At 49.4% G+C, this 26,348-nt stretch overlaps 1 protein-coding gene across 2 annotated transcripts in view; it reads right to left on the reverse strand.

Moving 5' to 3' along the window:
- Nucleotides 1–974: 974 nt before the first annotated feature.
- The window catches only part of Bicd2 (BICD cargo adaptor 2), a 42,790-nt gene continuing 17,416 nt past the window's right edge, over nt 975–26,348 (reverse strand). Inside the window, exons 2-8 of one of the 2 annotated variants that reach the window (XM_034509953.2) lie at nt 16,350–16,562; nt 10,730–10,882; nt 7,813–8,274; nt 6,107–7,132; nt 5,466–5,617; nt 2,924–3,134; nt 975–1,199 (exon numbers count right to left, since the gene is read on the reverse strand). In XM_034509953.2, coding sequence (XP_034365844.1) covers nt 1,194–1,199; nt 2,924–3,134; nt 5,466–5,617; nt 6,107–7,132; nt 7,813–8,274; nt 10,730–10,882; nt 16,350–16,562 — 2,223 coding nt within the window. In that variant the 3' untranslated portion in view covers nt 975–1,193. Of the gene's footprint in view, nt 1,200–2,683; nt 3,135–5,465; nt 5,618–6,106; nt 7,133–7,812; nt 8,275–10,729; nt 10,883–16,349; nt 16,563–26,348 lie in introns of those variants that run through there. The other variant, XM_034509952.2, reaches the window with a different exon arrangement.

Raw genomic sequence — 26,348 nt, forward strand, 5'->3', positions numbered from 1 at the left:
CTGACTAACAGAATTTTGCACAATTACTGTTCTCTCTCCCTCAATGAAGATGCCCAAGTACGAAGTGAGGCAGGTACCTGCTGGTCCACAATGGCCTTCAGCATTCCCAACTAGCTCTCTGCTGCCTGTCCTGGAGACCTGACTTGGCTGGGACACCTCCCTGAACTGATGAAGGCACTACTGGCAATGGTTACTAACAAAAAGGTGTTGAAATAGAACACCTAAAAATCGACGGCTGTAGAATTTTCTAAGTGTACCACAATTTGGCACAACAACCAGAATAACAAAACAATTCCAATTTGGAATTTCACTGGTGCAGTTGTATAAAATTCTGTTAGTCAGTCATGTTTCACAATGTCCTAAAACCCAGAAAATTCTGGAATTTGTAGGTAATACTACTCATTCAATAATTTATGCTTTCAAGTGCCTATTACTGTTTTAACCAGAGCAAAGGTCAAGTTTTCTTCTTGTTACATTGAACTATTCCTAAGAATAATAATAATAATAATAATAATAATAATACAATATGAAAAAACCCCAGAATTGGAATACCCTGGATTTCTTAACGAACATGGCATTTAAAATCTGTAATTTCAAACATGAACCACAATGCCGTGTCCTCTAAAGGCTGCTGAACCACAGCATAGATACACTAGGCAGCTCCCTGCCGGTCGGAGCCTCACCCGAAGTCTAGCTACACACCATGGAGCACAGCTCACCTCGTGCTGACACAGGTCAGCACACTGAGCAAGGACGGACAGCTACAGGACCATGAGCACAGACCACGGCATTGGAGACCGTCTCTATGCAAGGAATTAAGGAAGCAAATATAATATCAAAATATCAAAAGTGCACAGGTTGATCGGATAAAAAGGAGCATGTGTAATAAGGAGACCCATGGCAGGCGTTCAGCAGGCTCCTGCGAGCCTGGCGGTGGCTGTTGGAAGCAGGCTCTTCGGCCACAGAGACCTTCCCAAGCAGCAGCTTGCAGCATTCTCAATAGTAAAGCTTTTTTTTTTTCCTCCCATTAAAAACTTGGGGAATGCTATTTTGAAAAGAATTACAGTGGCATATCCAAACATTTCTAAGTGGACTTTAGGCTGCCCTTCCTTCCTCTGCATGGGCCACAGGAGGGGAGGGGGAGGGGCTGCAGTGTGACAGGGCCGGGTGGCCACGTCCTCCCAGCAGCTACTCTACAGCTGAAAACAGGAGAAAACAAGACAGCATTAGAAATCAGTTGTGTGCCACTTCCTGCTCACTTGACAGCTACAGCTCTTGTTCTGGGAGTGAGCGAGCACATTAGTTGGCAGAGAAGGCCTGCATGTGTGTTAGGGGATGGGGCTCCAAGTACCCACAAAGTCCCATACAGTGTAAGAGAAGCTGCGTTCTGGCCCCAAGAGAAAGAAAGGCAGAAGGTGGGTGGGCATGCGGGCAGCCATTCCCAGGATGGACATGCAAGGGACACATGTGGCCTGTTCTATCTACAGTCTATGACCGTGTGGTGCCTAGAATCTGAACAGACTGGGACACCCCAGACACCAGAGGAAAGAAAGAGAAAACTGTTTGAGAGACTACAGGGCCCCATATTGGGTAGCAATTGCTCCATACCAAGAAAGATGCCTTTCCACAGGGAGAGACAGCCAAGCAGCTGTCACGGGAGCTGGGAGTCTCAAGACTACATGCCCCTTGGGGACTGGGAAATACTGAGCAGAGTCCTGCTTTACAACTCACTAAAGCAAACGCCTGATGCCACAGTGCTGCACTGACAGAGCATCTGGAAAAGGAGAGCCCTCGGTGGCCTTTCCTCCTTTTGTAGTGTCCCCAAACTGCACTGAGAACTGCACAGCTCTCACTGCTGGTGCTGAGTACAGCTCCAGGCCCACAAAAGCCCTCCGAGCACACAGCTGGGCTCTACTGCACTGTGCAGTTTGGAAGAGCACTAAAAGTTCTCAAAATACTGCTTCTTTGGGTCTGACAACTTCTAGGAAAAAACCCAAGCATAAGCTGCGGATCTCAAAGGACCAAAGAATAAGTTCTGCACCAAGGACCGGGTCTGACCAGGCACTTGGAACACTTTCTCATCAAAAAAGGAAACCTAGGACCTCAGGCCCTGCCAGCTCTCAGGGCAGAAGCAGCGTGCAGATCTCAGAGATGAGACTCTAGAGCGGCCACACTCTGCCTGCCTGGGCTATGGTTATGTGTGTCTGAGGTGTGGGGGCTCACTGCAGAACGAAGGTTCTCTGGGTCCATTCCCTCTGGGACTGGAGAAGAAGTGCTGCATTTCTGAATGTGGTTTGCAGTGAGATGCTGCACAGACTATAAGGAAACTCTTCATGAAACTACGCCAACCACAGAGAGCTAACCTAGGCTAGTCCTATGATGCAGGCTAGAGCCTCACAAAACTGCTTTCAAGTGCTGATATTAGACACATGCGAGGAACATGCAAGTTTTAACTCAGGTTCTGCCCCTGTGAGTGCCCAGGGAAGAACTCACCCTTGGGTTCGCCTAACAGTGCCTGGAGGCCCTGGAAAACACTTTCACCCCACTGTCTTCCACAAAGGTGTGCAGCTCCACCCCTACCTTTGATACCAGCATCCCAAAAGACAGCAACTGACATGGGATATCCTGGGGGGGCTGTGGAGTGAAAAGCAGCACAAAGCTCAAAGTGTCCTGGTGACAGATGTACCCCAATGCTGCCACTCGACTATGATGCCGCCCTCTGTGCGTTAGTCACGTTAAGACCGGCCTAGCACTGCCGTCCTGCTGCTGCAGCTGGGTTAGTTGAGGTGAAGCGGACATTAGCGGCGTGCGGCACCCCACAGCCCTAATCACAGTAAATGCTGTGCTTCTCGCTGCAGAACACCTGGTTGGCCAGCCCGGCGCCCTCCGCCCTCTCGCTGGCACAGGCGCAGGTGTGACTTACGCTCGGTGTGGCTGGCTTGGCCTTGGAGGTGGCCTTGTTGCGGCCCCTGCGGGTCTGCTCATGGTCCAGCTCCAGCAGCTCCAGCCGCTGGGTGAGCGCCAGCTTCTGCTGGATGGCCATGCGTAGCAGGGAGTTAAGAGTCTTCTTCTCATCCTCCGCGGCTGCCAGCTGCCGCTGCATCTCATCCAGCTGTGTGATGTATTCGTCACACCTGTGGAGACAAAGCACAGCTGAGAGGCCAGACAAGGGAGAGCAGGTCCCGGGTACCCACTGCAGAGCATCTCTCATGTGGAGACTGAGTCAAGCTGGTTCTGGTTCCTACTGCAAAGGTTCCTTTGGGAAACAGTAGCACTCCAACAGAAAAGTAGGGTTACCTTCAATTCAGTGTTACTGCATTTGTTTCTTTGCAAGGCGAGGGCAGAAGGAGTGGGGTGTGCTGGCTAGTTTCTGTTAACCTGACACAGACTATAGTCACTTGGGAAGAGGGACCATCAATTGAGAAAATACCCCCACCAGATTGGCTTTAGGTATCCCAGTGACACATTTTCTTAATTAGTGATGTGGGAAGGCCCAGCTCACCATGGTGCCATCCCTGGGTCCTATGTGCTATAAGAAAGCAGGCTGAGCAAGCCATGAGAGCAAGCTGTAAGCAGCACTCCTTCATGGCCTCCCTAGGTTGATTAACTAGAAGCTATCAGGTAAAATAAAAACTCCCCAACTTGTTTTGGGCCATGGCATTTTATTACAGCAATAGAAACCCTAAGACATGAGGTGTTTGTTTGCAGGCTTGAAGTAGTTCTGATAAGCAAGGCTTGACACTCACCCATTTGCCTTCCTTCCAGCAAGATCTCTCCCACTTTAAGAATAGAAAGGTGTCTCAGATACTGGGACATCACTAGCTCCCAGGATTTGGGTGTAAATTGAGAGGACTGAGTCTGATCCTTCTCCAAGCCGTATCTGGTGGTCAGTACGCCTGTGCTGAGTGACAATCAGAGCCAGGGACGGTGTGTGGTACCTGAGCCTCCACCTACGGTGACGCAGCACACTCACCCCTTTGTGAGGGGGGAAGAGACCTGGCCAAGGTTCCCTGGGTGACACCAGTACACCTGTCTAGTTGGGGTCGGGTGGAGACTTAAGACCCTGGGCAGGTCAACGCTCTAGAGCTGGTAGTGTGCACATGGGCTCTAAGCACTGCCCTTCTGCCTCCCATGGCCCTGCCTTACCCATACCCAGCTGGCCTGAGAGCACCTTTCAGATAATACATGCTGTCTTCCTCACAGGTTTGAAATTCTATGAGGAAAGTCAGGTCTTTAAACAGAACAAGCTTCAAAAGTTGTGATTTGTGTAAGATGCTGAGGAATTATAAGAATTCTTTCCTAATACCACCAAGGGGGTGTGGTGAGGGTGGGGGTGGGCTGCAGAGGGAAGAAGAGCTCCATGAGTTCTAGGCCAGCCTGATCTACATAGTGAGTTCTAGGGCTACATAGTGAGACCTTGTCTCAAAAAAAAAAAAAAAAAAAAAAAAAAAAAAAAAAAAAAAAAAAAATTTTCCCAAGATCCAGGGAAACTTCCAGGGAAATCCTGGACTCTTCTGCCTGTGCTGCCCTGGCAGGACCTACCTGCAGGGATGCTAAGAGACTGGGAGTAACGGGGTCCCTGACCCATCCTGTCTCAGCTTCTTCACACAGGAAACCACCAGGTGTCCCTATTTCAGTGCTCAGCCTTGCTATCTCCACTGTCATTCCAACCTTGAGCAGCAGCAGGTGGCGCCACCTATCTTCGGAGGGTGATAGACAGGCCCCTTGTTTTCCACCCTTAAGACTGTTCTTTCCCAGCCTGGGAAACTATAAACCCTTAAGAGGTCCCCAGGCCACACGAAGAACCCCATGGGAGAGGAAGGAAAGCCGCACACCTCCCAGGCCTAAAGCTCTCTTGCCCCCTTTCCTAATAGGAAAGCTGGTAATGGAGGGCAAACTGCTGAGTTGGAACCCTGACAAAGTCCTGCTATGGGGAGAGGAATAACAAACGCGTCTGGGCCTCCTCTGTCACCACTGGACTAAAATTAGACCTCACAATTGTGTTTCCCATCCCCAAAGCTCACTCTCTTAGCCCTGTGCTTCCTATGCTCAAAGCACAATAAACTGAGCCTCCGGGTTCATTAATACTAAAATTAAAACCACATTTCTGGGGGCCATGAGAACAGGGGAATAGACGCATACCTCTGCTGAGTGTCTGCCTAAATGGCACCTGCCAGGCCTGTTCCACGTCTGGGCATCTGCCGACAAGAGGCCCAGAAGCCTGACCTGTATCCACCTGAGGGCCTGGTACTGCACAATCTTTCCTTCTCCTCGCTTTCCCTCGTTACCAACTTGAGCCAGTCAAGGTGGGCCACCCCACATACACGCTGGGACTGGGCTAGAGGCTATAATTTCCAGGCCTTGAGCCGTGTTGGGATGCCTGACAGGACGACAACACAGTGTTGAGCCTGCAGGACTCAGGAGAGAGGCTGTAGAAGAGAGTGTGTCAGCAGTGGTGCAAGTACCTGGTGGCAAACATGGCACGCAGGGAGGAGAAGGTGGCTGCGTCTTCCTTAAGGGCTTTGAGCTCGTTTCGTAGTTTCATCATGGTCTCAGTCACCATGGCCTTCTCATTTTCATACTTGCTCTTCAGGTTGGCAAGGGCCACCTCAGCTGTCTGGAGGACAGAGAAGTATAAAGTGGGTGATAAAGGGTGTGAAGCTGCTCAAGGGAAGCCCTGGGTCCAAGGTGGTGCTGGTGACCATGAAAAACTCCCTGGAAAAAAAAAAACTTCTCTCATGCAGCTGTAGAGACAAATGATAGGCAAGCTTCTGTGGACCAGTTTGCCTCAGTAAGTCCCACCTTCGACCCTGATTAACAGGGAAAAATGATGTACCACAGACCCTGTCCTGGAGAACCCACAGGACACTCGGACCACTGCTCTCTGTTACCATGGTATAAGAAACTGTAAGGTGGACAGAAGCAGCACTTCCTACTGACTGAAAAGCTCTAGTTAAAGCACCCTCTAATCCCCATACTCCATCCCTTGGCTATAAGCCCTGAGGAGGGAGACAGCAGGAGACAAAAGCAACAAGGTAATGGATGGCACAGGCCTGGGCGCCCTCCCAGTGGGCTCTGGTGGCATTGCCCCACCCACTCCTCTCACCTGCTTGTTGGCCTTGAGCACAGTACGAAGCGTGGTGATCTGTTCCCGCTTGGTGCTCAGCAGTGACTTCAGCTTCAGGATCTCCTCCATGAGTGCCTCCTTGTCCTTGTCCACAGCAGGACCCAGCTCCTGCGAGGCAATCCGCTGCCGGGACAGCTCAGTTGTACGGTCTATGGCTGCCTGCAGGTGCTTGATCTGGTCTCGGATGATGGCGATCAGGTTGTAGATGTTCATAGGTTCCCGGCGGAGGTCACTCAATGGTGACGGCAGTGAAGAGCTGGGTGAAGGGCTGTTGTCCCCAGTCCCACCATCTGCTCGGCCCACTTCTGTGGCCAACAGCCCCTTGGGCAAAAGGACAGGTGAACGGCGCCCACGGCCCTCTGGGCTGGTTCGGCCAGCCTTGCCCTGGCCCTCACGGTAGTAGTCCAGCATGACACGGTTGGGCGTCTCATTGTTACACATGCACACATGGTGGTAGAGATTGGCCAGCTCCTCGCTGAAGGTCACCAGCTCGTCCTGAGCCACATTCAGGCTGCCCTGGGTCTCACCAGCCACATCGCTCACCTTCTTCAGCTCCTTTTCCAGCTGCGCCAGCAGCTCTCGGTCCTGGTGGCTAGCCTTCTCCAGCTGAGACACCTTCTCAGTGAGTGCCTGGCCCTCAGCCTCATAGCGGCCCTTTTCTTCTGCATGCTGGGCTTCACGAGCTTCGTGTGTGCTGCGCAGTGCCTTGAGCTGCTCCCGGAGTTCACCAGCCTCAGCCACAGCCACATGGTACTTGCAGGCTAGGATCTCAGGCCCATTGATGTCCACCTCATAGTAGTCACCATCTTCATGGCTATCACGGTCCTTCTCGTTATCCAGGGAAGTCTGTCGCTCCTTGCCAGCCTGCAGGCGCCGGAGGGCACTAAGGTTCTCTGTGAGACGACTCACCTTCTCATGTTGCTCAGAGAGGGTTCCCCGAGCCTGCTCCAGCTGCTTCTGTGTGTCCTGCAGTGTTGCCAGCAGGCCCACCTTCTCCCGCTCCATCTGCAAAGGTAGATGTAGCAGGAAAATAGGTCAACAGGCTCAGAAGATGCCAGGATGGCCAAGCAACATCTCGGGCTAAGCCAAATGGGCCATGGGCTATGCAAATTCCCTCGTCATGCCACTAGTCGACAGCAGACTGGACAGAATTCACCACAAAGACCGTGACTATCACCAACAAGAGTGGTCAGCCATAAAAGTTCACTAAACGTGCTGGAGGGGAGCTGGGCTCCGAATGTGGAACTCTGGGTCCAGGGCATGTGGGCAGCGTCCCTAAGTGTCCCAGCTCTCTGCCACGTTCCTTTCTCATCTGTGGAGAACACTCCTTTATAGATCAACAGTAAAGTTTCAGACATGACAATGTACGGCCCTATTAAGACTCTAGCTGTGGTCCACACATAGGAGTTACATGAGGGACATGTCACCTCACCCATGCATGATTTGGGTAGCAAAGGGAGCAACGTGGGTGCCAAGGTAGTAAACCTTACACAACAATCAGGAACCTACTCCTGTGGGACACTACTGTTTACTAATAAGAATTTCATTTGTGGTATGAGGTATTTAAAGGCAGACACATGTCACAAAAAAAAAAAAAATATTGCTTACACCAGGTATGCAGTCTGCCAGCATCGCAAAAGGCACGGGGAGAGGGAGGGATGGAGCATGAGGCCCTAGCAGCTCACCTGCACCAGCTGCTGCTTCAGCTTCTGGATCTCAGATATGTGGAGCTCACTGAGCAGGTCGGAAACAAGGCTAGGGGAGGGTGGAGCCAGGCCATCCTTCCTAGGTGTGGATGTCTTGTTGTCCAAAGATGATTTGACCAAGCCACTGTGCTCAAAGCCATTGACCAGGGCTTCAGCATCGTTGTTGGGCTCTGCAGTGACAGCGTCATCGCTGAACTTGAGGCCGTCTAAGGAGACCTGCAGGTGGCTGGTATAGAAGGAATCGTTGATGCTCATATAGTGCGACAGCTCCTTGCGTAGGTTGTTCTTCTGCTCCCGCTCCGTCTTCAGCGTCTCCAGCGCCTCCTCCAGCTGCCGCTCAGAGATCTCCTTGAGCCGGATGGCATCCTCTAGCTGGCTGTTGAGGTACTCTGTCTCCTCCTCTAGGCGCTTGATTTCATGCTTGAGGCCCTCAAATTCCACCTAGAGAATAACGCAAATACCCCATGTCAAAGCAGTCTAGAGGCTCCACTCAGGTTGATAAATAAGGACAATGTCAGAACACCACCTCCCCCAAGCACAAAGAACAAGGACACACAGAATGAAATGCCACTCTGCAGAGGGCAGTAGCTGCAGGCCACTTCCTACATGGAGCAAGATGGGTGCTAAGAGCAACAGAAGTGTCCAGCCCCACTGCCAAGACCATGGCCTGGAGTGTGCATATGGAACCTGCAATGCCACGGCTAGGGACGCACCATGGGGGCTGCCACATTCCTGTTATGTTTCTGAAAATGAGTACCAGTATGTACTGATTCTATAAAAGTACTCAGTTAACATTAACAATCTCTCTGTATTAACTGTGTGTACATCTGCGTGTGTGCGTGATGTGTGTGTGCAGGCGCCCACATCACTGTGCACAGCTGGAGGTTCTCTCCTTCCACTTTACATACATGAGTTCTGGGAACTGAGCTCAGGTCACAAGGCTTGCACTGTAGATGTCTTTACCCATTGAGCTGCTTCATCAGCCATAACTAGATATTTTAAGGCACATAAAATATATTCTTTGCCGTGTGCTATGACCTCTATTTTGACTTATATTTTAAACAAATAAACTGGACCTGCCCTCCAGACTGAATGCCTCAGCACCGAGCCCTCAGATACAGGCCTGGAGAGCCGGAAGGGGAGCGTGTATTGTTAATGCGACACCATTTAGGAGTGGACAAAAAGAGTAAATGGAAGTTAGTGCTTACTATGAGGCTCAGAGTTTGTGGGCATACATGAAAACATTTACTGTAACAGTAAGGAAGGAAGGAAAGAAGGAAGGAAGGAGGGAGGGAGGGAGGGAGGGAGGGAGGGAGGGAGGGAGGGAGGAAGGGAGGGAAGGAGGGAGGGAGGGAAGGAGGGAGGGAAGGAAGGAAGGAAGCAAGCAAGCAAGCTCTGGGTTTGGGGTAGGAAAGAAAACCTGGTTCAATATCATAAGTGTGCCCACGTTCCAGTGCCCCAAATGAGGGTGAGGAATCTCAGATGGGGAATGACTCCACTCAGGGCAGGGTCTCCTTGAGGTTCAATTTTTCTTCTCCTCAGGGCAGTGTGGGTAGAAGTACCAATGACTGCCCAATGGCACCTCATGCTTGTGAGCTACAGGCAGGAGCTCTGAGCCCTGTTCCTGTGGTTATCCAGCACCAGAATCCATCCCTTGACTACTGTGCAAACATGAAAGCTTCTACACCGACACATGGGCTTCCTCACATGGGATAAATGCTGGGTCCCTGACGGTGAGGCCTCTTCGGTAAGATGAACATGTTTGAGGGTTCTAACAAAAGCAAGGTCCGCATCCATGGCATTTGGGGGTAAAAACTAGTATTTCCTGAGAAAGAAGAAGTTCCCTGCTGCCTACAGATCTTAAGGTGTCTCTGAACATGGGGCGCGTGTTCAGGTGCTGTGTGGTTCTTAGCCTTACCTATCTAGGAGGACTCCCTAATCTCTGCCACAGGCAGAAGGTACATCCTCCATCCCTTCAACAGGCAAGTCATAGCAGTACTTCAGGCTCCATGGTCAGTTCTGGGGGTTTTGGTATAGCCGGTTCGTCTACCTGAGTTTCCCCTATACCTTGGTGATGTGGAATACTGTCCTCCAGGCATGGCATGGCCCCTGCTGTCTCGAAATCAGAGCAGCCATGATTACCCAGCTCGGAGACCCTCACAAGATCAGGCTATACACATGCTCTCATAGAAGGAAGGGGAAAGTGCATTAGACCCTCACCCAAGAGTCCAGCCACTCCCTCCCTCCTGTACCCCTAACCCTGCCTGAGCTGTCTCAGAGGAGTGTGCTATGCTAGAGCTCTGTTAGAGTGAACAGGAGACAGAAGGCTAAATGAAGAGAGAGCTCCATCTAGCATGCTAGAGGGTATCACTCATGCCAAGATGGAAGTATTTTTAGTGATGCAGCTATTTTAGAATCATCCATGCCCCTGTAACCCCTCACCCATCCCCGTGACCCCTCACCTATGCCCCCTTGAGTAACCCTTCACCTATGCCCCCGTGAGTAACCCTTCACCTATGCCCCTGCAAGCACCCTTCAGCCATACTCCTATGATTTCTCCTCAGTCATGCTCCTGTAAGTAAGCTCAATATTGTCACTGGTTCACCAAGGTGAATGCCACCTTGTCACTGGAATGCCATCACTACTTATCTCTGCTAAGCAGAAACAGACTCCCTAGGAAGAGTCATGTTCCACTTGGCCTGGGAACTTGTCATACTAAAGTCACAGGCCTTGTTTCATGCTCCTGCAGTGCTAGGTGCTATGAGCTTTACTCCCGTCTCCACTGTGGAGGTCCTACTGGTCCTGGCCTCAGGTATGTGGACCAAAGCAGACAAGGGGAAGATGGGTGGATCAAAGGACTTGGATGCTCAGAGGTGACCCTACTCTGGAGACTCGCCTGGTTCTGCCTGAGCACAGACACTTGTTTCTGCAGGCTGATGTTCTCCTCCTCCAGCTCCGAGTAGTCCTGAAGTAGACGGGCCTCCCGGAACTTGTACTCCTTGATGTCATCCCGCAGGCGGCCACGCTGGATCTCCACATTCTGGTTGATCTGCAGGGGCAGAGAAAAAAGCTGTGTGGGTTACTTCTGTAGCCAGCCCTACCACTTGTGCTTCCAAGTATCATAGTGGGCTCAGCACAGCAAGGTACGCTGTAAGCCCTTTGGGGAACAACGTGGCTGCCTGGAGCAAAGAAGCCCAGGGCAGTGGGGTTTGTGCAAAGCAGCAGACAGTCCACGGTCAGATCTCTTCTACTTCTCTTAGGTATGGAACTTCAGGCAAGTGAACCAACCTGCTCTAACCCTGCTGAGCTCTGCAGGCTCCAGGTGTTCACCTAACTGCAGCAGTAAGGGAGAACAGGGAGGCGGGGTTTGTGGTATACAGCTCAACGAGGAGGAGGGTTTAGCTAATCTAGATAGAAGCCATCTATGAAGGGAGCAGTCTTCAGGCCACAAACATCAGGCAGAGACATTTTCTGCACACAGTCAGCAATCACATTTGGACTAGAGGAAGACGCTGCCATCCCTTTAAGCCTCACTAGGAAGACTTTGCCACTCTCCTGGACCTAAGCAGGGCACTGGTGTCTCTAACATGGCCATGCCCACGTCACACAACGCACTTCACTCAGGACTTCACTCATGCCCTCACTCTAACTCCTTTGCTCCACCATCTGAGTGGTAAACTAGTAAGTGGGGCAACATGGGGCTCGTCTGCACGTCTACACCAGAGAATAAAGCACACCCACAGAGAACCTTGCACATTAGTGTTCCCAGTGTGCCAGGTGGATAACAAAGCATGGTCTGTCTATGCAATGCAGGGTTATTCAGCCACACTGTGGAGTGACGTCTTGACACTTGCCACAACATGAATGAGTGTAGAGAAATTCTGCTAAGTCAGAGAAGCCAGCAAAGAGGCTGTGCACCGTATGATTCCATTTATAAGAAAGATCCAGAACAGGAAAGTAGACTACTGGGGCTAAAGAAGGGTTTGAGAGTACTGGAATGATGAAATACTCTAAAATTAACTGAAAGGCAGGGAGAGTGTATCAGTGGCAGAGGGCTTGCCTGGCACTGAGTACAAGGCCCTGGGTTCAATCCTCAGCACCACAAAGAGAAAAACAGCTGTAGGATGGTACACACACCTGTGACCATGTAGATGCTGAGGGGACAGTCCTAGGGATGACAGAGCAGTGGGGCTGGAATTGCTCAGGGATCTGGTGCAGGTGTGCTGTTGGTCTGGGGAGGCCACCCGAGCACTGGGAACAGGGATGAGAAACAAGCATGGAAGGCATTTTTAAGTGAGTTGTATGGGGTGTGTACCATCTCAATAAAGCTACTGAAAGCTGGTTTATCTCCAAGTCATGTGTGAAGAGTTGGGAAGACTGTCACAGAGAGAGGCTAGTGCAGGGTCAAAAGGAGCACAACAAAACCCAGCCCGTGGGACCTCTCACTCTGCACTGCCTGCACTGAATACAGGACCCAGGAACCTCCATCCTACACATTCAGAGCCACATCATCCTTCATTGTCATTGCTATCCTACATGTTACAGGATGCTCAGCAGATTCCTGACCTCTGCTCACCAGCTGCAAGCCTCTTTCATACTGTGACAAATGAAGATGTTTCCACACACCACCAACGGTCCCTAAAGAGCCCCCATATCCCCCTTGCTCCATGCTTGCTTCTAATCCCTGTTCCCAATGCTCGGATGGCCTCCCCAGAACAACAACACACCTGCTCCAGATCCCTGAAGCAGCAGCCCAGGCCCACAGCTCTGTCCTCACTAGCACTGTCCCTCAGCACCTACAGGAATTGCTCCTGATCGCATTTGTGTGTTCATCTGAAGGCCACACGCCTCATAAGATGCTGTGCACGGGGAAACCCAAAACAGTGATGTTGGACCAGTGAAACAAAATAATACCATACAAATGGAGAAGAAGAAGGAGGAAGAGGAGGAAGAAGAGGAGGAAGAGGAGGAGGAAGAAGAGGAGGAAGAGGAGGAGAGGAAGAAGAGGGGGAAGAGGGAGAAGAGGGGGAAGAGAAAGGGAGAAGGGGAAAGAGAAGGAAAGGGAAGAGGAAAAGGAGGGAAGAAGAGGAAGAGAAGGAAGAGCAGCAGCAGCAGTGTCGCCACAGCCATAGGCACAGCAGCCGCACTGCCATGTGATAGTGCAGCACATGTTTAGTTCCAGCACTTGGCAGGCAGAGGCATGGCAGCCACTACAATAAATGCTTAGTACTCAACACTAAGACTTAATTCATAATCCATGAAGAAGATAGGCACAGCCTTCTCATTAAATGACTATGGAACTAACACCAGAAGAAACCAGAAGAGAAGGCCAAAGGGTGACAGAGCCATCACAAGGGAGGAGAAGGTGAGGAAGACACATGCCAAGATGGAGGGAAACAGCCCCAAGCACAGCTACAATGGAGGCAAGACCACAGACAGACTCCAGACTCCTCCTGAAGGCCTGGGGTGCTTTACAGATGGAAGCACACTCAGGCTCTCTATACCACACCTGGATGGAACACCAAGAAGGGTATGGGAGGAACTGCTCAATGCTCTCTCTGCCAGAAATGATCCCAATTCCTGCCCTCTCTCAGCCAACTTAAAAATGCCCGTTGTGGAGAAAGTAGTCAAACATGTACAAAGTTGGTTCATGTGGCCACAGCCCTCAGGGCAAGGTCCGAGCCCATCATTATCCCAGGGCTTATGTGGTAGCAATTAGAGACCTAGAAGGTAGTGGTAAGACGCACGATGGTAGTTTCCACATGGCTAGGGCAGAGTGCAGCCTATGTGACTGAAGATGGAGCCAGAAGGCCAGAATAGGAGCTTAAGAGCACCAGGCCCAGAGCCACACAGGAGGGTTATACCCCGACAGCAGTGTCCACATGTTGTGTGAGTCCTCAGTGCCTCTATAAACCTGACCCTCCCAAGGCTCTCTAGGAGTTCTATTCTTCTGCCACCACTAGACCCAGGATCTAGCCAAAAAGAGTTTCCCTTTGGTAGAGTGTACTAGCCTGCAGGGACCTGTGGATGGGTGTCCTTGTGGAAAGATAAGCAAAGAGAAATGTGCACACATCCATAAGTCATGTGCTGCCAAGGTAACATCACATGACAGGTTAACTACACCTTCTCTGCTGACAGTACAGGACTCAAACATACACTTTCTTTCTATGGAGACTGCTTCCAACCCGCCACCAGGCTTAGCAGAGAGGTTCAGCTGGCCTTCTGCCTGCCACCTCCGCCCATCACATGCCCAGTTCCTGAGAGCTCCAGCAGGCTCCAACTAGCCACAGGGGTTTAGTTTTCCCTCAGAAAAGCATCTCCTCTCAGGGTGAGTGTCTGATGTCAGCCCAGAGTACAGGGTATAGGTTCTGCACTGTGCAGATGACCAGCCCAGATATAAGCAGTGGGCATATGTCTCAGAGCCAGGACCTGAGATCCTAGCCACCTGCTCTCCTTCACCTGACCTCTGACCTCAAGCTGCTCACCAGCATGAAGAGTGTGACAACTGCCTGCCTCAAAAGGCCACTGTGTCAGGGGATTGCCAGTCCTTTTTTTCTGTTCTCTTGAGCTCCCAACCCTTCCCACACAGGATACTTGTCCATTTATCACCTAGGGGAGCATTCTGGTCCTCTACTGGGACTAATGGGCCTCTAGTCATCTATCTGAGAAACAGTGTCATGTCTGCAACAAGCCATTCCTTGAATGCCCATCTACTTACCAGGAATAATGCCAACAAGACAAAAACTGACTGAGGTGTCCACTATTGGCCCTTTGCACAGCACAGAGATCACAATCAGGACCCTAAAATTGTTCTACCACATAAGCCTCAGTTTCTTCATGTGACAGAACACTGAGAGACTTATTAGGATGACAGGGTCTAAGACATTACAACTATCTGACACAGGTAAGGTTACCTGGTGTTATAAAGTTAACACTGGCTTTAGCCATCAGTCCAGCAAAGCACAGGCCATGAGGGTGTGCTGTAGTCAAGCCTCTGCATGGTAGGCACAAGGACACTGACCCAGGGGCCATCAACAGCAGGGAGCAGTCACTTCCCCTGGCGTGGGGTCCTTGAGGTCTTGGGCTCAGTCTGAAGAGGGGCAGGGGAAAGGCAGCTGCCACTCCTGGAGCCCAGTGCATGATCTCATTTCCTCCCGCAAGTGTGGCTCTGGTGAGGGTGGAGGAGGGGCTGTCACTGAGGAAGAGAAGCAGCCCCAGTGACAATCCATCTGTCTACCCTTCCTTCCTGAAAGGCCAGTGCAGGACTGTCTCCCACATGCAGCCTCTAGGCAACCTAGAAGCCTGGATGGCAGTTCAGGGCCAGAAGTGAGGTCAGTGAATTGAAGACAGGCTGGTCTGGGGTGGGGGAGATTCCTGTTGTTCCTGTTTAAGCTTTAGAAGGAAATCCTGAGTCTCCCTACACACCCTTTAGCCTCTTTTGCTTTTAAGTGTCCCCTTCTCTGTCCCCAGGTCTGTGGAGACCCCTGCAGCCCAGCCACAGGCAACCCTTCAGCTTTCACCGTCTGCACACCCATTTAGGGAAGAGGTTCTGTTCTAACACCATTCTTAGGTCTGGTTTGTCCTCTGCTGTTGTCTCCTGGCATAGCATGACTGTCCCCCACTGTCTGACACTGGCCCCTCAGTTAGATTTGGTCTTGTGGGCCTGTGGAGATTCCTTATGACCTTTCCTACTACCTTTCTCCTAACAGCCTTTCCCATTTTCTCTCCCTGTGACTTCCTGTTTGGGATGCAGTTGCCTCCAGGGCCCTGACAGACTACAGCACACTCTCATGGCCTGTGCTCTGCTGACTTCCCTGTGAACATATGTGGCAGAGGGTAGGCTTCCACAACTAGAAAGGGCGCAGAGAGCTTGGAAGATGTGCAGTGAAGACACACAGGGCCTTCTACAAAGAGTTTCAGAGACTGAAGACAAGGCTTTGTCTAGGCCTCTAGAGCAGGTGACGGCTAAAGCCAGTGTTATCCCATGCCTGAAGGATCCTGAAGCTAGCCCTAAGACCATGGACATGGAGACCTCACCAGGAGTCTAGTTCACATGGAGACTTTAGTGATGGGTCTTCAACCTCCTTCCCCAGAGTTCCACAGACTCTTCTCTGTGGCTCTTGGCTGATCTCTGTGTCTGTGCCTACCAAATCACAAGTTGGGTCATTCATCATTCAGGCTGCATTACTCTACCTTGATATCCCTCCCTGCACATGGTGTGGCTTACCCTTTGTGCATAGCCAAGCCCTGTGAAAAACCAAACAGACAAAAAACCCAAAACCATTCTCTAAGCAAATAGTCAACCAATGACAAAGCATCCTGTAGATAGTAGTCCTGACCCCATGAAGGACCGACTACCATGCGGGTCCAGGGCCTGCTCAGAGGACTCATGACACCACTGAGGTGGGTATAGTTCAGGCACAGAACTGCTTGTGTGTTCACTTGAGAGACCACAGGAGCAAGATGCAGCCTCAATGACCCCACTGTCAGTGACAAATGCCCCCCCACCCACTTACCTCCTTTAGCTCCTGGGCCACAGATGTGAGGCGCTCATTCTCAGACTGAGTATTGGTAAGGACGTTTCGCAGCTGTTTTAGCTCTGTCTGCAGCTCCAGCACCTTTCGCACATAGTACTGCTCCTTGGAGGCTGACTCCTGGATCAGGCTCTCCTCCCGGCTCTCACCATCAGCAGCCACCTTCTTGTGGTTTGTATGTGCCTGGCCAAATGCCTGCACAGAGAGATAATGTCATTTATGAGATGCGTGTCCTGGGACTGCAAAGCACTGGAGACAAAAGACCACAAGGAACATGAAGGCCCTTGACATGGGAAGCAGTTCTTTGTGGTGCACGTGTTAGAACACACACTATGATGCGCACACCAGACACATGTTTCTTTACAGTGAAACCATACTAGTCTTAGGAACACTATGTTGTGTGATAGGAAAGACATAAAGACATGAAAGACATAAGGCCGCAAACATACAATGAACTCTCTGTAAAGAACTAAGTTTGAGGCCTGATGGTGTGTACCAACTGGAAAGTAGCTAGGACCAGGAAATAATTAGTCTATACTTTGAGCCTAGACAAGCTAATAGGGAACAACCTCAGAGCACACCCAAGATAATTCCAGATTTTAAAATTAGGGCTTTGGGAGGTGTGCTAGCCAGGAGACGCAAGGGTGAGGAGCTGACCCATCCTGCTACCTGGTGTCAAATCATCATTTGTTCTGGGACAAACTGGGGCTGGGCAACCAGTGCCCCCAGCCCTAAGGACAGGGCATAGTAACAATTAGCTAAAGTGGCTACCTCAGGGTGTGTAGAGACGCATGTACCTGTGTGTTTCAGACACAGGTGAGGAGCAAGTGTGTCAGGACCTGGGATGCAGGATGAAAGAAAACTATCATGTAGAGCAACCAGCAAAAAGTGCTGGCCTCACCCACCACAACAAGGCAGTCACATGGAGGTCAGCAGCTGTGCTGTATCCAGCCCCTGGGCTTCTAGCAGCCTGGCCTCCATCATATATCCTCTGAGGGCTGTGCCACCTGGGCCTTCCTTTCCTGACCATAGGATCCATGGCTCATGACAGAAAATAATATTAAGAGAAGAGCTACTGAAGAACAAGAAATGATGGCTTTAACTAGTTTTAAAAGAAAAAGGGATTTTTTTCCATTTATTACTTCGCAAATCTAGGAATTCAGACCAAGAAAACAATGAGCAAAACATACAAAGCCACATTGTACAGGGATGTCAATAAGCTGAGAAGTTTCTAATACTAATACATGTAAATGCCAAAAGCAATTCCTTTTCATTCTATCAGGAACTGGCCAAAAGGAGCAGGCTCTGGTCCGAGACAATATACTGTGTCCCAAGAGACTGTGGGAAGGCCTCACAATGTGTCAGAGGACAACACAGTCCAGAAGCACAAGGGCTGCACTGGAGTATGTGTGGAGGGGTACCCTAGGGCTCACGGTGCAGCACTCCTGCAGCAGACTGTGGATATCCAAGTCACCCATGAGGTGGCCAGGTCCTGCCCATTTGCTTTCAGTCCCCACGCTGCACCCACTCTGCACAATCAAAGCAGCTCAGCTTTGTGATTTCTGGTCTGTTTGCCTTTACCCTGATCCTAGGGAAAGATCAAGCCACAAATTGCTACCTACACAGCACCTGGCCCATGCTGCCTGTCTGGGATTGTACTGAAGAGGGCTCTGGGATTGTACTGAAGAGTCCAGCACCTGTGGCTCCTTGGGACACACCCGTCAACTTGGGAGTTGGGACAAGGACACCTCAGAAGTTTTCTCCAAAGTGTGATGGCTAAGCACTATGACACAATATTCAAGCCTAGGCCTGCCAACCTGGGCCCTGTCTTCCTCCACCCAAGCTACCAGCCTGGGGCACAGGAGCAGCCCTGGGCAGCTTTTCAAACATACTGTGATGGAGACATCTACCTCCAACTGAGACAACACACAGTCCCAGGGACTGACTCTACTTCCTGTAGAGTGAGAAACTAAAACCTGAAAAATACAGAACAATATGATGGAACAGGGCTGGTGAGGCAGCTCAGCATGTGAAAGCATCTGCCATCAAGCCTTACAGCCTAGGTCTATACTCAAGCCCTTTGTGGTAGGAAAGAACTGGTTCTCAAAAGCTGTTCTATGACTTCCACATGTGCATTATGGCATATGCATGCCAGGCCCAGACACACGCCCAGAAACACACACACACACACACACACACACACACACACACACAGTTTTACATGTGATAAAATAACAGGCATTGGTCTGTGGTACTGGGGAAATTGACAGCCCTCATGCCTTCAGAGGATCTTTGGGGCATGGCATACAACAGGACTGAGGCAGATGGCAGGGCCTGTGGGAAAAGACTGCAGGCAGGGCAGTAAGGGCAGCCAGAGCTAAGGACCAGACGAGTCTTCACTGAGGACGGTCAGGGTAGGGTTAAGGAAGCCATGGGAAAGTTCAGTAGAGAAGAGCAGGAACAAGCCCTGACACCAAGTCTGAAAACAAGCTTGTTCCCACTCAGAGGGACCCTCGATTGACAGGCTCAGAGAGAGCATGTCCAGGGCCTGGCAGAATCAGCTTGGATTCAGCTTGGCTGCTTTAGCAGAGCAAAGTATAAAGACAGAGCATGAAGGATTAATCCATTACCAAGCCACTACACCCTAGAACAAAGCTCAGAACACGTTCAGGAAAACAAACACATCCAGCTGCCAACAGGTAAGCTCCATGGTGAAGACCCATGGAAGAACTGTTCATCAGCAGACAGCACACAGCCCTGAGCAGAAGGGCAGACAGGCTGAGACTCAGGGACCAGAACCCAATTCCTCAATCAGGAGCACAGAGCAAACAGAGGACACAAAAGATCCCAGTAGCACTTCTGTAGAGGAAAATCAGGGGCCAACTGCGGACACACTGCATCAGAAAAGATTAACCAACCCTGAATGGCAGCCAAAATGAGGGCCCAAATGAAAATAAATAAATAAATAAATAAATAAATAAATAAAGCCTAATAAACCCGAGAGAGCAACCATGGAGTATGTACCAATTTCAAGGAGCCAACGGCAAAGTTCCAGTAGCCTTTCACAAAAAATGACCAGTTCATTCTAAAGGTCATATAGCAGTTTAAAGGACCTAGAACAGACTAAATGACTTTGAAAGAACAAGACCACCCCCACCTGCTACCATAACCCAGAGGCACTTCACTGCTTACAGCCAGAACTGACCTGACAAAAGCTTTGTGGGAAAGATAATCTTTGAACCAACAGCATACATGCAAGTAGCACATAGAACACACAGCAACACACAGACACACATATAGACAGACGGACGGACAGACAAGACAGACAGACAGACAGACAGACAGACACAGGCACAGACACACACACACACACACACACACACACACACACACACACACAGAACTTCAGAGCTGAGCATGGTAGTCAACAACAAATGCATGTAATCCCAGCTACTCAGGAGGCTGAGGCAGGATTTGAGAACAGCCAGAGCGATGGAGAAGATCCCATCTTGGCAGAAAAACAACCACAAGGGGGCTGGGTGGTTACAATGCTGGCCATGTAAGAATAAGGTCACAGTTTTAAATCCCCAAAGCTACATAATGACCAGATGTGATAGTGTATGCACCTGTAATCCCAGCTCTCCATTATTTTAAAATATAGGGCCTGAGAAATTGACCTACAGGTAAAAAAGCATTTGCCATTCAAGTCTATTCCTCAGATCCCATATAAGTAAGGGTGGGATGAGAGTCAATTCTACAAAGTTGTCTCTAATGTGCTGTAACATGTGCGCATGCACACACGCACAGATGGTAAATTTAAAAAAACCTAAATATGGCAATTCATATAATGAAGTACTATTCCCAATAAAAAAGAATTATTGATACATCAAGATAGATAGACCTCAAAATCACCTTAGTGGAAAGTTCAATGGGAAAAAAAATAGGTTGTTCAATTCCCTATACATAAAACTCTAAAAACCACACTAAAATGGAGATGTGGCGGGGATGTGGTGAAGGGGGACTCAGAGGGAAGAGGAAAGACCAGAGACAAGCTCATTACCTTGATTTTGCTGATTGTTTCATGAACATATGCTTACATGAGAACTTATACTGCATACCCAATGCATGAAGTTCACTAAGTTGTCTAAGAAAATTGCATGGATGTTCCTGAGTGCTATACCCCTTACCTGCAGAGTGTGAACCTACAAGACACAGCCCATCTCTGTGGCCACTGTGTCCAGCTTACAGGCTATAAGGCTGGGGCTCAGAGAGGTGGAGATACCTGTTGGGACAAACTTCTTCTGACCTTTTCAGACAACACTGCATCCAATCCTACACAACATTTCAACTCCATCTTAGATCCTGAAGTACCCAGTATCATCTTCCATTCTATTGGTTGTAGGCTCCCTTCGATCCTCCTCCCTTGAGTAAATGCTCCCTAGAAAGGTGTTCCTGACCTGCAGATTGATGGGGGACAGCTGTGGTTGTGTCTGTAGATTTCCCTGGCTCATCCTGCGGGCCTCCCAGATGGTACCACAGAAGATGGGAGCCTTTAACACCCTGGTATCAAGAACCAGCCCCTGAACAACAGATATAGCCTCTAACCTGCCTCTTCCACAAACTTCCACAGCTGCCTCAAGGAAAGAAGAAGACAGAGAAGCAGACTAGCTCTCCTGCAGTCTTAAGCACAGGATGGCAGATGCTCTGAGCTTTGAGGAGGAGAATACTCTGGTGATGTCCTCAACACAGGCTCCTAACCCACCTCCTGCCTACTGCTCTGAAGTTGCCCAGGTTCAGCAAGACCCAACAGGGCCAGGAAAGCTGGAGCATGAGGTCATGGCCATTCAGGCGCCTACAAGAGGAACACAGCCCGTGTTTGCTTCTGGCCAACACATAGCCCCTTGGGATGCTGGCTTCAAGGTCAGCCACACCCATGTAGCTATGGTGCAATCCTCTGTGCCTACAAGGAACCAGGCCAATCATGACTTCAGCAGCTGGATCATCCTTAGCTAGGATGGGAGAAGAGAAGCTCTGGGTAGGAAGAGAGATCATAGCAGCCCTAAAGGGCAAACTTCACAACCAAGCATGGTGTGAAGAGTGCCTCAGGTGAGGGAACAGCATGAGCAATGGAGGTGGGGGGTGGGGGGAGTCAGGGGACTAGGAGGACAAAAGGCCTGGTCAGGAAGGGCAGTTGAAACTATACCCCTGGAAGGAGGTTGGGCCAGGTGAGGCAGCAAGGCACAGCCTTGTGTCTATGACAAGGGCTCAATGCCTGCTATCCATGTTATCTACCAGATGACCGCAGCCATAAAACAGGAATGCCCTAAGCATTAGACCATTTCATGTTGCCATGGGGGTGGGGAAGCTGTATAAGCACCTACTTGGCACACAGAAACTGAGGCAAAACAGAGCTTAGTGTTTTACCACAGGTGCTTGGTCTGGTTGCATTGTGGGATGGTATAAGACTGAGGGAGGGCTCTGGGGTCACATCTAAAACATGTGTCTTTATCCCTCCACTCCTAAAAGCCTGACAGCATAGCAAGGGAAAGCAGACCCCGAGTCCATGTGGGAATCCACCACCATCTCAGGAAGGGCAACTAACATAATATGCCGCTCAGCTGATCACCTCTGAAATATGCTACAACAGTGCAAACTGGGGACCATGTTGGGCACAGATTAGTGTCCCTCAGCTTCCTCACCTGTAACCTGGGTTAATAACACCTCCAGCCTGAGGTCTTACCTGAGTTAAGAATACCTTTCAGCCCATGGTTGCTGCTGAGAGGATTTAGAATCAAGAATTCCCTCATCAGATACGAAGCAGCCTCTCAGCCCCTTGAGCCCCATCCTATCAGTCCCCAGTAACAGAAGCCTTCAAATGCAAATTCAAGGAATCATTCTATTTCTTCTGCCTTTACTGGTGGCCCAGATAGAAACATTTTGCCTGACTCAAGACAGAGCAAAGAACTCATCCCCGGACTACTGTCAGTACACTGAGTACTCCCCAGCTCCCAATCCCAATGATACAAAATGAGGGCAGCACAGTGCAGGCCAGGAGTCCTCAGACCAGTCTACAACAGTTGCTCAGGTTCTTAACACTAAGGACAGAAGCAGAGAGCCAGTGTCTTAAGCAGCAGAGATATGACTTGGCAGGCACTTCCTATGATTTTAAAAACAGGATCTCTGTGGCCCTAATTATGGGATGCCTCCAGAAGTTTCAAGACACTGAAGGCCATCTAATGGGTTGGTACCATTAAAATTTTATTGCAACATCAGGTTGTTTCCCAGAGAAAGGGTTTGCTGAAACCCAGGCTAGGCAGCAGTCCCATCCCCCCATGGCCAAGACACTTGCAAGGTTTCCCACTGTCACCTGGGTGTTCCAACAACCCTGACTAACTCTCAAGCATTCCTTCCCATGATTTGTTGTAGAAAATCTAAGTTTATCCAGGCAAGAATACATCCACAATCCTGTCCTTGGTACAGAGTGGGAAACAGGCAGCTGGTCAGAACTTTGTATTCCTTGCTAAGACTGTTTGAAACTGGGCTAGAAGGCTAATTCCCAAGGCTGAGTGTGAGGATGTCCAGCCCTGTGTTGAGAGAACATGGATACCAAGCCAAGGTTATCCACGACCAGCCTACTAATTAAAAGGATGAGAACTTAGAGGATCAGCCCAAATTAGCGCCTACCCCTCCCCATCTTTCCTCACAGTTGGCCAGGTTCTATGGAAACCACAGGTTCCTGCTCTACAGTCACCCAAAAGGGCAGCCTGGCTCCCTGCCAATGCCTACTGAAAGTCTCCTCACCTACAAACGAAAGCCCCAACCACTCACCACTATCCAGAGAGTAATGTGGACATCTCACTGTGAGAGCTACTCATCTGCACAAGCAGTACAGACTGACCCTTCAAACCAGAGAACATAGGAGGGCCTGAGAAGAGGGGTAACCAGAACTGAACTCAAGCCCTCTGCCCTGACACACACTGTCCTCGAGGCCTGGGTCCCTGGAGAAGGCCTATGCTAACAAGCCAGGGAAGAGTCCTCCAGGCAGGGCTATCCCAAAGAATTCTTCCTAAACCAGTTTGATCATATGATGCAGCAGGCACAATGCTTTACAACCCACAGGAGCGGGCCTCCACAATCTAATGAGAGAAGACTTGTTCCAGGAAGCAGATTCCACAACAAAGCCGTGATCCTCCAACCCTTTGTCTGGGCTGATCCAGCACCGCCTACCCACAGACTGTGGGTCCCACACTTGTCCCAAAAGGGCCACCACGCCTGCATCAGGCTAGGCTTGGAAGGAATCCCAGGAATCCCTAAGCTGTACCAGCTGCCCATCCTGGCACGCCTGCTGGGCAGGGCCCCTTCTACCACCTGCTGAAATGGGGATGCTATTTGGTTCCTGGTGAGGGCTGCAAAAGCAAAGAAGGTATGCTTCTCATCTGCCCCCACCCCCACCCAAAGAGAAAGGGACACAAGGACAGTCCCATCACAGCACCTGTCTTTCTATCTAGGCTTGTTAAAAATGCCTATAGGCTGGCACATGCATCCTGTCAACCTTTACTAATGGCACTTACCATGCCTGGCCTCTGATGGGTACCAACGGTGAAACCTTGTACAGTATCGGGATCCCCAGGACACAGCTGGTTAAAGACACTGACAGACTGAAGGAGTCACCACCCTTTCACATGTGCAAGCCAGTGGGCTACTACAAAGAAGAATCCAATGTCTTAAAAGCCTGGAAAAAGAGCTGAGGTGGACAGGGAAAAAAAAAACAAAAACAAACACATGGGCCTGAGAGGTACCATTAGGATGGGCCTGCGAGCCCTGCTCCAGCCTGTGCAGCTCTATGTGGCTGCTCAGAGTCATGGATTACCAGGATTCCACAAGACACCAAATGCCATCAAATCTATTCAATTCAAGATGGCGCTCTGGATATTAAGCTGACAGAAATGCAAGCTCAACACAATTCATTTAGAGCTAAAAAACTTATAGCATTAAGAGATTAAATCTATAATCAAAGTTTGACTAAACCTGTGCTGACTGGAAGAGGCTAGTATACACCATGTAAAATTGTCAAGTAGGTAAATGGACCATCAGGGACCTCTCTAGCAGGATGGACACAATCTGTTTCCCAAACAGCCGTTTGTAAAGAAAACTATCAGAAAGAACTATAAATGGTGTACGAGTGATCTGAAATAGAAAGACGCTGCTAGCATGTTTGTGTGCATCAGAGAACACAATATATTTTTCTTGTTTTTTATAAATCTAAGACGTCTGAAAAATAAATGCAATAGAAAACTATGGCAGCATGTACGCAAATACACAAAAATTAAAAAAATAATCTCTTAATTAGTCTGTATTAGGAAAGGCATACAGAACCAAACAACAGGAAACAGTAAATAAAAAATAGAAACATCTTATCAACACTCAGAATGGCTTGCTGTCCGGCAGGACTGTGCAGGGGAAGGGCTGCCACTAAAAATAAACACTAACGATAAAAAGAGCTGCTCCCTGACTCGGAACAAAGTAGCAAGCCAAAGCCTCACCCAGCAGAGAAGACACAGAAAACAAAACACAGAGCAACCATGTTACCACAGTGTGTCTTTTCACGCAGTAAGGACTACTGTGCAGTTAGTCTGACAAATGTGCACCCCAAACTCATTGACTGCTCAGTGACAATGCAGCCAGGTGAGAGCTGAATTCCCACATACATGGCTCCACCTCCTTTCCTTAAGTAAGCCACACAGTAGGACTAGGGCCCAGGAGTCAGACTCCCTGGGTCCACTCAAATGGGGCACTGACAGGATAGCAGCAGATCTTCCCTTCCAAATAGCAGGCGCTCAGAAACCAATCCCATGCTGATCACAGAAGTCACAACTCAGCAAACCCAACACACAGAGTCTGCTTTATGAATTATTCAGCCCCAGAAGAGCATGCCCTGAACTTAAATGTGGAATAAGCAAAGGGAGAATTCAGTGTGTGCTAAAGAACAAGACAGGCCAAGAAGCCACACGTTAGAAGGAGGACTATCGACTGCCACACTAATTACTTAAAGGAACTGAAAAAGGGATTCCCCAAATGAATTAAAAGATAAATAAATAAAAAGAAATCTTCAAAGTAGACAGTTCAGTTAGGAATGCATAATCTTAAAAATTACACTTATAACCTTTACATCAAAGCACATAATCCACAGATGCCAGTTTCAGTAAAAATGACACTTATTCAGTAAAAATTATAAACACCGTAACAAGAAAGGCTAAATATTAGTAAAGGAAGATTATCTCTCAATGTCATGCAAAATTCTTTCCATATGGGCACCACAGGTAGACAGCCTTGGATCCTTTGATGGTTTAAGACTGTGAAGAAATTTATCTAGAAAATTCTGCAAACACAAATTCTCCCTGTCCATTAATTTTTGTTTGTTTGTTTTCTTGAGTCAGGGTCTCCTGTATCCCAGACTGGCCTTGAACTTACTATGCAGCCAAGCAGAACTCTGGATTTCCTGATCCTCGGGTTTCCACCTCCTGGCTGCTGGGTGTTGCACACTAATCTTGGTTGATGTGGTACTGAGGATGGAACTAGGGTTTGTGCACTAGAGAAGCGTCCTACCAACTGAGCTACATCCTCAGAAACCACATACACCACACACTGTAAAGATATAGCCCATCTATGAACACCCATCTTTTGGATTCAGAGAGATTGGGGGGGGGGTGTTCATTTACAGTTGTATGACAACTAGCAATAACCTGACACTAACACCCCTCTTCAGAAAGAAATCCTGTTCCCATTAGCCATAACTCTCCAGCTCCACTTTCCCAGAGTCAGACAATCAAAAAAAAATCTTATTTTCTATTCCTATAAATCTGTACAACATTTTTATTCTGGTCTATGCATCTTATAAGCTTTAATCAGTCCTCTATTTTTTAAAATTTTTTAAAGATTTATTTATTTATATATATGAGTACACTGCAGCTGTCTTCAGAC

The sequence above is a fragment of the Arvicanthis niloticus genome, chromosome 8 (genome assembly GCF_011762505.2).
Source record: "Arvicanthis niloticus isolate mArvNil1 chromosome 8, mArvNil1.pat.X, whole genome shotgun sequence".
In the NCBI taxonomy this organism is placed as follows: domain Eukaryota; kingdom Metazoa; phylum Chordata; class Mammalia; order Rodentia; family Muridae; genus Arvicanthis; species Arvicanthis niloticus.